Source organism: Uloborus diversus, chromosome 3 (genome assembly GCF_026930045.1).
Source record: "Uloborus diversus isolate 005 chromosome 3, Udiv.v.3.1, whole genome shotgun sequence".
In the NCBI taxonomy this organism is placed as follows: domain Eukaryota; kingdom Metazoa; phylum Arthropoda; class Arachnida; order Araneae; family Uloboridae; genus Uloborus; species Uloborus diversus.
The window spans coordinates 113,935,188-113,948,878 of record NC_072733.1 but is presented as its reverse complement, the minus strand read 5'-3'; the positions used below and the strand labels follow the sequence as shown (position 1 = coordinate 113,948,878).

General features: G+C 34.8%; 1 protein-coding gene across 1 annotated transcript in view; it reads right to left on the bottom strand.

Moving 5' to 3' along the window:
- LOC129218898 (ribonuclease 3-like) overlaps positions 1 to 13,691 on the bottom strand; it is a 167,423-nt gene that overhangs the window by 85,531 nt on the left and 68,201 nt on the right. The window contains exon 11 of the mRNA XM_054853218.1: positions 795 to 873. Within this exon, the coding sequence (XP_054709193.1) occupies positions 795 to 873 (79 nt within the window). The remainder of the gene's footprint in view (positions 1 to 794; positions 874 to 13,691) is intronic.

Below are 13,691 nucleotides of genomic sequence, written 5' to 3'. Positions count from 1 at the left end.
TAATATTCCCACTTGAAATGCACTCTAAAAATTCCGAAAAAATACCCAAAATAGCAATTTTTAGATGCTCCCCATTCCAAAACTCCATGCACAATGGGGTGGGACTTTTTACCTGTTCTTAGGGGGGGGGGTAATAAACAATATGCAGTTGGTTTGAACTTTTTTTTTTAGATGTTTGGGTCCGACCTGTATTTTTACTGTACTAATAAGGCATGAAGAAAAATGACTTTGTGCAGCTTCTTTAGGTGATTCTGGCCTCTTTTCAAGCAGTAAATGGTTCAAATCAGTCTACTATTTTTAGTAACGCCCAGTATTGATCGTTTCTACAGGTTTTAGTGACTCATTACAGGCAATGCCCCTCGGATTCAACCAAACAGAGAGCATCGTCTTTCTGCCAAATTTACCACATTTGAAATGCCTAAACTACCATTCACACATATCTTGCAATGGAGCAGGTTTATCATAAGCTTTTCAAAGTAATTGGGATGATTTCGCAGCAGTTTTCTTCAAATGATTGAAAAACAATTAATGCTGCCTGCAAATGCTCCTTGTTTGGTGTAAACTTTAACATACTAAATGCAACAACACAATACTTCTCCTATTTATGGGTCATGCTCATCTAACACTTGATGATGACACAACAAAATGGAGCATTAGTAAATCTTCATAGCACAAACTGAATTGGTGTTGCATCTGTTGTCAGAAATCTGCATTTCATACATGTAGTACACCTGGTAAAAACAACTGCAGTTGAAATATTTTTCATTATATTTCAAAATAATTACTTTAATTACCTGAATTATATCACTCATGATTCCAGTTTTATAGAAGCCTTTACTACTTATGACAACAGTAACATCTCGCTTTAAATCACTGTAAAAAAAAGTAATAAAATAAATAACTAAAAATTATTTTATCACTACAATAAATAATTGACCTATTTCAGAGGTAAATAACAAAACAAGAATTTCACTGCAATTTGCGGCCTCTATATGCCATTGACAAATATTAAACGATGGAAACAATAGCTTTTCCCCTCCTGTTTTTAGAGTGTATTATGATTCAAGACCAGTTTTCGGATAAAGAAAATATTTTATTAGAAATTTTCTTGTGATAAACAATTGAAAAAGAATTTAACAAATATTATACACATTTAAAAATACTATGTGTCTGAATATTTTACATAAAAGGAGCATAAATAATAAATGCTTAAATATTTTTTGGCCTAGTAGAACTTTTTTTCCACTAAGTAAAAAATAAAATTAGTAAATCTTTTCATAATGAAAAGAGATTTTAATGAAAACTTAAAACGAATGAAAACGTTTTTTCACAATAAATAGAGTAAAAAAAACTCTAATGATCAGGAACAACATTTGTCGACAGAAGAGCTTGGAAAAGCACAAAAAAAGCCATTTTTTAAAACTTAAGCATTACTTTGAAATGATTTGCTATAAAATTTTCAATGTATGTTATATATCATAGTTAGACCCCTTGAAATCATTTTTTAAAGCAAAAATTAAAAATATTTAGAGGAGAAAATGCTCACAAACAGAGATGTTTTTAACTGCGGCTTCCAGTTTACTCTTAATTTTGACCCAAAAAATGTGCAGAGTTTCTTTTCCTTAACCAAAAGAGGCTGTTAACCAAAAGATGAAATAAGAGCAAATGCAACTGCACCAGTGCCAAGCCTTTTCAAAAAAGGCCGAAAAAAAAAAGATTTTTTGGTTTAAACCAGGTCTTTTTGGTTTAAATCAGGTTTATTTGGTTTAAATACTATTTGCAAGAAGAGCAATTTGATTTTCAGAAAGTCATTCAAATTTAATGAATTAATTGAAAGGATTAGCGGATAAAGGTGTTAACTGATATTTTTTTGAAAAATAGGTTTTGTCGATGGAGGAAAGTGTTAAATGATTGTTTTTCATATAAGCTAACATTGAAAGTCATATTCTGTGTATTTCCAGAGATCCTGGATGATAAAGGTGTTATCTAACAGAAAACTGTAAGTTTTCTAGAAGTAAAAAGTGTTTACATAGGGGAGAACGGGTCAAGATGACGAGCCGGGCAAGTTAACTAATTCCTTAATTTTTCCGTTTTAAACTAGGTAACTGCATCAACTGCATGCTACTGGCTCTCCTATCCGCTGTTCGTTCAGCTATAGTATACAGAGGCTGAAATCGCCATATTTGTGTTCGTTCTGAAGCTCTGATTGTTTACCGGATACATATAGGATATATCGTGTCTCCTTAGTATTTATGAGTAACTTAGTTTAAATACTACCTATTACTATGAATAAATGTCAATTAATCGCCTTTTTTATGGCAATGGAGAAGAATCAGTTTGAACAGGCAGTTGGGGGCAAGATGACGGGCAGCAACGTAGGGCAAGATGACAAGCTTGCCTGTTGCCCGTGTTTCGGAATTTATTAAACTATGTTGTCCATTTGATTAAATCCTGTAAATGCTTATTTGTCAGTGTGTTTGTCCACGCGACTTTGCGCTTCTCCTCTGGGGCTAAAGGACGCATTGAATCAAGGGAGGTATTGTTCAAAAGCAGGTGACCAAGGGCTGTTTATAAACTAGTTGACCAAGTGACTAGTTGAATGAATTAAAAAAGCAAAGAATTTCCTGCTCTAGAATATTGGCAATCATAACTTTGCAGGCTATCAGTGAAAAAACATTATCATGGTTGGGTTGCCATTCCATCGCATCGTCTCTAGCTCCTGATGCTTCATTTTTCTGCCCATTAAAAACCTACTATAGCCAAGCATGTGACAACTTTATGGTCATTCATCTAGGACAAACTATCACAGACAAAAATATTGGTGAGCTTTTGAGCACCGCTTACTTCAAAGCAGCTACAGTTGGAAATGCCGATAAAAGGTTTAAAGAATGAGGGATCAAATCTCATAATTATCTTGTTTTTAGCAGACTATGATGTTGTTGGCAATGAAACTGAGAATAATAGTGCTAATCCTCAGACTTTGGGAGAAGAAAACCAACATATAAACCGTATAGACGAAGCAGAAGTTATGGCAAATGCTGATTCTGTTCTGATGCACCCAGTGAGAAGAAGCCTGTTAGTGTTTCTGATTTCAATGAATTGCCTAAAGTAACACAATGCGAGAAAACAAAAAGGAAAAGCAGAAAACTGAGCTTAAACATTCTTAAAAGTACATCCATCAAAGAAATGTCAGAACAAGGAGCAAAGTGGAAGAAAAAAAAAGGAGTATTTAAAAAAACAGGGAAAATAAGCTCGTGAAGCTAAAAAGGGAGTAAAAAAAAACTCAGACCAAGTTCGTGTAGGCCAAGTCTATAAAATTCATGTCAAGCAATCCAGTTGCATCAACTTCAAAGAATGGTGTTCTAAGATGCCTTGCTTGGAAAGTGGAACATTGTGAACCTCCAACAGAAGAATAGATCCAGAGTTGTAAAAGCCAAGAATGGTGGCATGAGGAATGTTACATTCATGAAAATGGTATTTTTATTTGTGTCTATTCTTAGCTGCACAACTGAACACATGAACATAACGCTACAATGCATTACGCTTAATTTGATACTTAGTAAGATGTAAAAACACAGTTATCATTTGCAAAACTAGGTAACATATTCAAAACATAAAATATGTTCAACTTTTCTCAACATTGTCATCTTGCCCCTAGGTCAAAGTCATCTTGCCTCTAGGTCAATCGTCATCTTGCCCCAGTACTGGGGCAAGATGACGATTTGTTAAGGTTATGAAAAAATAAAAATATCCTTCGATATTTGTATTTAAAAAATTAAATGGTAATATATTTAGTGCTACAAAGGACTACTCTAACAGCTCATGTAAAATAAATTTTACCATCCTTAAAAACAAATTAATAAACCAGGAAAGTTGTTAGCATAGTCATCTTGCCCTAGTCTCCCCTACATTAACACCTTCATCCACAAGAGAGCAATTTTTCATACAGTTAGTACCTTTATCCATTCAAACGTTTGCAATAATCAGTTGATAAGCTAGTGCCTCCTGACTGCTGGGTTTACAGTATGTTCTAAACCTGATTTAGCTACAATTTTTTTGTAATAGCCTTTAGTGCTTTATTGTGAATATCAATAAGATACAGTTCATCAACCAAAATACGTCAAGAGAAAAGTTATTAGTTTAACTTGCCAAACGCATGCTTCAGAAGAATGAAAATGACAAAAATGTGGCGCCTGATGCTAGCCTACAAATTTGTGAATTAAGGAATTCATCAAATTGCTCAAAAGGTAAGTCAATTAAGTTACATTTTTTATACATGAAAACGTTATTTTAATATTTTAAAATCAATATACATAGATTACAGGGAATGAAAGTAATAAAGTAATAATGCCTGTTAGGTTATTAATGCAATAGTGGACTGAATATAGCATGTAGGTTATGATTTTATTTTGTAACTAAAGGACACTACTAGATATTTGAGTATTTTCAAACAAGGTTAGCCTACTGTTTATAAATACAGCATATAATTCACAAAATCAACTACTTTGTATTGCTCTAAAACAATGTAAGCAAACTGACTGAACTGTTTGAGTTTAAATAGAATGCATTTTTACATTATGATAGCCTACACACCGTACTATTTCATCCACTTCAGCCCATTTACTATGTTCATCTCTTTTGTAGTCAAATATAGGCTATAATCACAGAATATAAAATAAGATATCATTAAATTATATTTTGCTTCTATATGTTTATATTTAACCAACAATCATACTCTGACATTTGGAGGCGTTGGTAGTTAATTTCTGGTGTAGAATATCATTTTGATTTTCAACAGTATGCCTATTGAGCTTATGCTAATACAATACTATATATTAGGCCTATTTGGCCAAGATGTAATGAAATTTTTGCAAGGTGCAGTTCGTTATACTTTCTCGAACTACTAAATTGTTGAATCTATGTTGTCAGTTGATACTATCATCTGTGAATAACCAAATAAGAAATTGCACCTATAGGCCTACGTTGGATTCACAAGACTGCCTTACATTATCATACTACATATAATTGAAATATATTTTCTTTTCCAATACATTATTGGCTCTTTTGTAATACTATAAAATGTGCTGGATGTAGATGTTCTTGAGCTCATTTACATTTCACAGGGTTCTCAGTTTTATGTGATCTTATAGTTTGGCAGTTGACAAGAACACAGTAAGCTTACCTAATATTCTATCAAATTAATGTGGGATATCAATAATAACTATTTATAAATCTACAAAACAATAAATATATGTAGACCATTTGTTGAGGAGTTTAATATGGAAGTAATTGGTTGAAAACTGGAAGTTGCTTAATTCAGTGCTGTATGGATCCGGAGTGACCATACTAAGTTTTCCCCGCTCTACTAAATGAGCTTCAGTCGTTATGCACAAATTAGTGACAAAAAACACCTGTTTTTTCATTAATATAACAATATCTCAAAAATTACTCTTGCAATGGCCTACATATAGGCAGATTACTTGTAGATTGAAATTTTGAAAAAAAAATGAGTATTTACAAAAAATATCTTTGTTAAATACAAAGCACCCAACTTAATTTAAAGTTTGGCTAAAATCACCAATATAACGCTTTAAGATTGAACGTATTAGCATTAGGCTGTAGGCCTGTAGATGGGGTAAACACTCCAGAGGGAAAGGGGGAAGTTAGCAAAAAGGAGGTTGGCATTAGCTGTGTGTTAGATAGTGGGAATATTCCAGAATTAAAGGAGGAAGTTAGTAAAAAGGATGTGGGAATTAGCTGTGTGTTAGATAGTGGGAAAATTCCAGAGGTAAAGGGGAAAGTTACTGCTGAGGCGACTGACTGGGAAACAAAGGGTATAATTTTGGGAGATTCAATGGTGCGTGAGGTGGGAAACTCAATAGGCAGAGTTAGACGTAAGGTGGCTAGATGTTGTTTGCCAGGGGCTCGGGTGAGAGATGCAAATAGGGTTGCTGAAAAGAAGGGGGTATTTAATAAAGAGGATGTAGTTACTTTGTGGGTGGGAACTAACGATGTAGGTCATAGTAACAATGATGAGTTTACAAAGGAATGGGATTCCCTGTTGGACAAAGCAACCAACTGTTCGGCAAATGTCCAAGTGGTTGGTTTGGCTTCCCCAGGTATGAGAGTGCATAGGAGTTGGTTAAACCAACGGGCTAGGTGTATGAACCTGGTACTCAAGGAAATTGGCATTAAGCGTAGTATTAGGATTATTGATGTGTGGAGTAGATGTAAACGAGATTGGATTGCTAGGGATGGCCTACATCTGAGCTCTACAGGGGTCAAAATGGTTAGTGGTTTGGTTTTAGAGGCTTCAGAATCAAAAAACTAAGTTGGAATGGGGGGCATGGTTTAAGGAGCAGAATTCGAAAGGGTACTAACTATCGGGATTTTAGTAGAAACGGAAATAGGGTGGCTAATAAGAGATAAAGATTTTAACACTTGGGATTCAAACAATCGTGCAGCATTAAATAAAAATTAGATGGGCTTACTTAAGGTTTTTTATACAAATGCTCGTAGTATTAGGAACAAGATGGAAGAATTGAAAAGCATAATTATAGACGAGAGGTTGGATATTATTGGAGTGACTGAGACATGGGCTACCGAAAGTGATGATGATTTATTGTCTATTGCTGGGTATAATTTGTTTAGACAAAATAGAGTAGGTAAAAGAGGTGGTGGGGTTTTATTTTATGTCAGAGACACTTTAATTTGTAATGAATTGGTAATTAATGATAAACCTAATGAGATTGATATGATTTGGCTGGAGTTGATTAGTAATAAGGGCAAAAAACTACGTTTGGGGAATATTTATAGGCCACCCAACTTAAGCCAGGGTCAAGACAAACAGATGTTTAGTATTATTAGTGACATTTCTAGCAAGGAGTCAGTCATCATAATGGGAGATTTTAATTTTCCAGGAATTGATTGGAATAATTTTTACCATAGTAATAGCAGAGAAGAGGAATTTTTGAAAGTAATTGGTGACTGTTTCTTAGATCAAATTGTAACTCAGGGTACTCGACAGGACCCGATTTTAGATCTAGTTTTCTGCGACATGAAAGGCTCTGTTCAGGGATTATGTGTAGGGGAACACTTTGGAGATAGTGACCACAACAGTATTAGGTTTGGGATTAAATTTGATATGCACAAAGTAGAGAATTTTAGGTTTGTGCCCAATTTCAGAAATACTGACTTTGTGGCACTTCGGCAGAGTTTGAAGATAGTTTTTTCTTCTGGATTGGACAATAGCGATGTGAATCTTCAGTGGGCAGAGTTTAAGGAAAATCTAGCGAATACGGTTAGGGATCATGTTCCTTTTAGGAGAAAGGGTGTCAACACTAAAATTTGGCCAATGTGGTTCTCCAGGGAAACTAAAGATGCTCTAAATTACAAGCAAGCTGCTTTTCAAAGTTTAGAGAAACAGGTCACAGTGCAGATAGGCTCCAATATTGTAAGGCAAGGCGTAAATTTAAGTATTTGGTACAGATTCAGAAAAGAGAGTTGGAGCAAAGACTGGCAGATAACATAAACAGGAATCCCAAGAGGTTTTTTGCATACGCTAATTCGGGGAAAGTTCGAAATAGTCATATTGGGCCACTGGTTGATGAGCACGGAATTTTAATTCAGGACGATAGTGATATTGCTAATGTTCTTAATAACTTTTTTTCGAGTGTTTTTAACGATAACTGTATCTCAACAGTTGACACCAACAAGACACAAGCTATAGTACAGCTTGAGGACTTTGTATTTTCCAGGGATGACGTTTTACTTCATTTGAAAAAAATTAAAGAGACTAAGGCTCCGGGACCAGATAATATTTATCCGAAAATTTTAGTTGAATGTGCAGAGGAATTAGCAGATGTAATCGCAAACATTTTCAATGCTTCTTATAATTCGGGGACAGTGCCGGAGGACTGGAAGCTGGCTAACATTATACCGCTCTTCAAGAAAGGGTCTAAAGGGAGTGCGGGAAATTATAGACCTGTGAGTCTAACTTCGGTGGTTTGCAAAATTTTTGAAACATTGATGAAAATTAAGATAATAAATTTTCTAGAGACTAATAATCTATTGACTAGTTGTTAGTACGGTTTCAGGAAAGGTAAATCTTGTGCAACTAATTTATTACATTTCTATGATAAAGTTACCATGGCTTTGGACAATAAGAAGCCTGTAGATGTTGTTTACATTGATTTTCAAAAAGCTTTCGATAAGGTACCGCATGTTGCTCTACTTAGCAAATTAGCTGATATACGAATAGGAGGGAAAACTTTCATTTGGGTAAAAAATTGGCTGACCGGAAGGAAACAAAGAGTAGTTGTAAGGGGAAATTATTCTAATTGGAGTGAGGTCTTAAGCGGGGTTCCTCAAGGATCAGTGTTAGGGCCTGTTTTGTTCATTGTCTTTATGAACGATATTCACAAAAATATTTCTGGGAACATGAATTGTTTTGCTGATGATGTCAAAGTTATGGGGACTGTAGAAAATGAAGAACAAGCAAATCAGCTGCAAGAGGATCTAGATCATATTACAGAGTGGGCTGATAAATGGGGTATGGCTGTTAATGTTGGGAAATGTCAAGTGCTACATTTAGGGCATGGAAATAAGTGTACAAGTTATTATTTACAAGGTTCAGTCATTAGTCAGGCAGACAAAGTTACTGATCTGGGGGTCTTAATAAGTCAGGATTTAAAGTTTAGCCAACAGTGCAGCATTGCTAGCAACAAAGCCAATAAGATGCTTGGGTTATCAATAGATCTATTTCAAATAAATCTAAAGAAGTTCTTCTGCCCTTATATAGAAGTTTGGTAAGACCCCATTTGGAGTATGCTGTTCAGTTTTGGTCTCCTTACCTTAAGAAAGACATTAATGTATTGGAAAGGGTTCAAAGGCGGGCTACAAGGCTAATAAGTGGACTTTCCCACTTAGATTATGATTCCAGGCTTAGAAGGCTAAAAATGTACAGTCTTGAGCAAAGAAGAGACCGAGGGGACATGATTCAGCTGTTTAAATTTATTAAAACGAAAGATGTTATGGGGCTAAAGTTTAGCACTGAAAACAGGACAAGGGGTCATTGTTTTAAGCTATTTAAATCTCAGGCTAACATGGATATTAGGAAAAATTATTATTTTAGCAGGGTAGTGGAACCGTGGAACAGCTTACCGGAAGAGGTGGTAATGAGCAAAGGAGTAGACAGTTTTAAGAGGGCCATTGATCTTCACTGCGGATTGTAAATTGACTAGGACCAGTCTAGCTGGGCCCAGAGCCTGTTGCTGGTCGTCACTTTTGTATTTGTATTTGTAGGTCATGGAAATAAGCGTATGAGATATCGTTTACAGGGTTCAGTCATAAATCAGGCAGAAAATGTTATGGATCTGGGTGTCTTTATAAATCAGGACTTCAAGTTTAGTCAACAGTGCAGTATTGCTAGTAACAAAGCCAACAAAATGCTTGGGTTCAATAGATCTATTTCAAACAAATCTAAGAAAGTTCTTCTGCCTTTATATAGGAGTTTAGTAAGACCTCATTTGGAGTATGCTGTTCAGTTTTGGTCGCCTTATCTGAAGAAAGATATTTTTGTATTGGAAAGGGTTCAAAGAAGGGTAACTAAATTAGTAAGGGGACTCTCAGATTTAGATTATGACACCAGACTTAATAGGCTTAACATGTATAGCCTGGAGCAAAGGAGAGTCAGGGGGGACATGATTCAGTTATTTAAATTTATCAAAATGAAAGATGTAAATGGATTAAATTTTTTGCGGGGAAAGCAGGACAAGGGGTCATTGTTTTAAGCTATTTAAATCTCAGGCTAACTTGGAAATCAGGAAAAACTACTACTTTAAGCAGGGTCGTGGGCACTTGGAATAGCTTACCGGAAGAGGCGGTAATGAGCAAGGGAGTGGATAGCATTAAGAGGGCCATTGATCTTCATTGGGGACTAATTAATTGACTAGGACCAGCCTAGCTGGGCCCAGAGCCTGCTGCTGGTCGTCACATTTGTATTTGTATTTGTATTTGTATTGTTCCCACTCCCACTGGCTCTCCCCAAGACCTTGTGGAATAGAAGGCTGTAACACTCAAAAACCATGTGGTGCTTTCCTACATGCAGAAGGAGTTTACACAGGTATGTGATCATCAAGTTCGCATACTAGATGTTGCTGAAAACAATTTATTTCATTACAATGTAACAAGGATATGAAAAAAGGATCCAATCTTTACACAGAACTCATTTTATTTCGTAAAAGGAAACACAAAAACATTGATTATGTTTATTTCAAGCCCAGTGGCAGAAATGCCACAACACAGCAACATCGTAAGCGGACAAGGAAACCCTATTGCCGACAGTTCTATTCACGCGAAAAGAAAGAAAAAGTTGTCCGCAAAAAAAAAGTTTCTGCAGAGAAGAAAAAAGAAAGAAAAAGTTCTTCTCAACTGTGGGACATCTATTTGCATGATTGCATGAAGTGCTGACGCAGGGAGGGAACAATTCAAATTATGTTATGACTCACACATGATCCTTCTCCCCGACGCCCCACATGTAAACCAAAACAAAAGAAATCTTTTTCAAATTATTTACTGAAAAAGCAAATCTGAAATCAAAATAACGCATATTTCTGTGTATATAAAAAAAAAAGAGCACACTTATGTGATGCAAGCGATAAATAACTAACACAGTGAAAAATTCTGCTCGTTTGTTTTTATTGTATAGTTAGCCGTGGTGTTGTTATTAAATTCTCTGAAAATGCAGTGTAAGGACGTTTTCTTCCTGCTAATGACAAACAAAGAAAAAAATAAAAAAAAAACATTTATCAGAGAATTGAAATGTGAATGCTTCAAATAGGGTTAGGAGCTTTAAAATTATCCTCTGGTGTTAAACCTTTACTCATCCCCCCCCCCTCAACTTCAAATTTTCGGTGAATATGTCAGTGATTTTTATTACATTCATCATGCAGACCTGTTAAATAGTGATTCTAAAATTACTTTAGTTATACAAACTTTTTTATTTATCGTGTTTATACTTTTATGCCTTCATTTTGAAAAATGCAATCTGTTTGTATCCGATATGAGAATCGAAATTTTATTCTTTTTTTTTTCAAGCTAACTTTGCTTTATACAGAGGCAAGTAAATGAAAAGTCTATTAAAACCATCATTTCAAGATTTTAAAACAAAATTCCATTTTTGTTTGAGTCAAAAATTTAAATGCTAAATAGATGGTTTAATTTTAGTTTTTGCTGCAACTGTGTCGATAGATATAAACGATATGTTTATCATAAACCTCTAAAATGCAATTCTAAAATTAAAAAATAATAATTCTTTTATGAGCCGTTTTTACACTTTTGGAGCCGTCACTTTGGGAATTGCAATCTCTTTGCATCTGCTTTGAGAATCGGATGTTTTTTTAATCGGAGAATTTTTGATGTTTAGTAAGCTTAGCTAAGAGGTAAACAAATAATTTCTCCTTTTATTTTTATTAAAATCACAAAATTCAGAAGTTTAACGAAATTCCGAGATTTTTAAGAGTTTCAAAGAGTTAAATGCTCAACCAATGCTTGAATTTTATTTCTTTGTTTAAATTATTTTAAATATGTGCATATAAAATTTCCAATTAACATTTATAACACAATTTAATATTATGTGGAATAATGGTGAATAGGTATTAATGTACTTAAAACATTCTCATATCCCAGAGAGTGATGCCACTGATGTCCCCCCTCCCCCTGCAAACCTACAAGAATGATATTGTCCACGGAAAAAGAGATAAAATACCACAGAAATATCTACTTAAAATTTTTTTTTCACAATTCCTCCCCCCCCCCCTCCACACACACAAAATAATTTGAGTTTTCACAAAAAAATCCCGGACAGACCCCTGTTCAGTAGTCAGCGAATGTTTACAAATAACAGGTGCCCACCAAGGACAGGGAGGCGTGGGGTCATCAGATTGCACTGATCTTTTTACTTTTCATGGATGGTAACTTTTAGGTGGATGGGGGGGGGGGGGAAGTAATTTGAGCAAGACTTTGGTCTCAGTTTGGGGTGAGGTCTAGTTCTTGAAAGAGGAGTGCTTCATAGAATTTAGGGAGGTGCACCATTGTCTTTAGGGGGGGGGAGTCACCTCCTACCATGTTTCAAATAAAACAATAAAAAAAACTTGTTTATTATAATTTTTTTAAATTTTTTGCAGACAGATTATGAAGATCTAAAAGCTTCTCACAGACAGCTACAAAACTTTCTGCCACTGGGATTTCAAGTAGAATTATCCACTGATTTTGAGTGACATAATTTGAATTAGAAATTAGTTTCTTGTTCAAGTTTAAAAGGTTTTCCAGTTTGCTTCTTAAAGTTTATTTTAGCAATTTAAGTACTTAATGTGTAATAATAAATGTTTTGCAGTGAGACATGGTACTACATGGTTCAATCAGTGATTACGTGAGTGAACTAGTGGGGAAAAAAAACCCGACTGACTTGTGCATGATTTGCGATAAATTGTGTATGGAAGGTGACCTGATTGAAGTCAAAGAACGTGGAATTCAAAAATTTGTTGAAAGCAGCCATAAAATACTATCATGTCAAATTAAGCTAGAAAATTTGTGTTGTTTTCTATCACCATTCAAAGCACTGATAAAAATTCACATGTTTTCAAGTGTTTTACTCAGACTGTCATTTTAGGTGACCTACATGTATACAATACAGTCGGATCCCAATTTAAAAACCTCTATTTAACGAATTTCACTATTTAGCAAATTTTCCTTTCCCCCCGGCTAAAATGAAGGCAAAAACTCTGTTTTACCAAATGATAAACCCTGAAATAATGAATTATTTTAACAGTCAAAAATTTTTTTTTGTCTTTGTTAATTTGAGTTAGGAAATATTGGATTGCTTTCCAAATGTTACATCCACATTGTCCGAAGCAGAAAAAGACTTTTCTTGGAATCAGCAAGCTTTGATGGGTGAGGGAGCAACCAAGGAATAGTGATTCTGATACTGAAAGCAATAGTGAAACTCACATTAGAACTGTTACTTTCTCAAATGCGTTATAAAGCCTGAAAACTAAAAACATATCTCATGCAGCAGGCTGCAAAAGACACAATATTTTCTTCTCTCTATAAAGTCGAAAGAGAACTATTTCGAGTCAAGTGTCAAGGAAATTGTCCAAACATCTATTACTCAGTAGTTTAAAATTTCAAATTAACTAGCGTGTAATAAATCATGGAATGCTGAATAAAAAATTTAAACTTTCTAATTATGGATATTTAAGCGCAGTTGCTTATCAAGAGTTTAAAGTAAGTGCATTTTTTTAAAAAAATTTCACACCCTGATATTACGAATAACTCCGATTTAATGTAAGTTTCGGTCCTGGTGAATTCGTCAAATCGGGCTCCGACCGTATAATCTTTATAACTTTTTATACCTGAAACCTTTCTGTTATACCCTTTGCACTAGTGATGGGCATAATCCAGATCTTTTGATAATCGAGATCTCGGGAATAGAGCACTTCTGATAATCGAGATCTTTTGAAATTGAGAATTTGAGCAACTGATAATCGAGATCTTTGGAATCGAGTACTCAAGCAATTGACTTCTCAAGATCTTTTGAATCGAGATCTCGAGATGTTTTAAATCCAGATCTCGAGATGTTTTAAATCCAGATCTCGAGATATTTTAAATGGAGATCTCAAGATGTTTCAAAT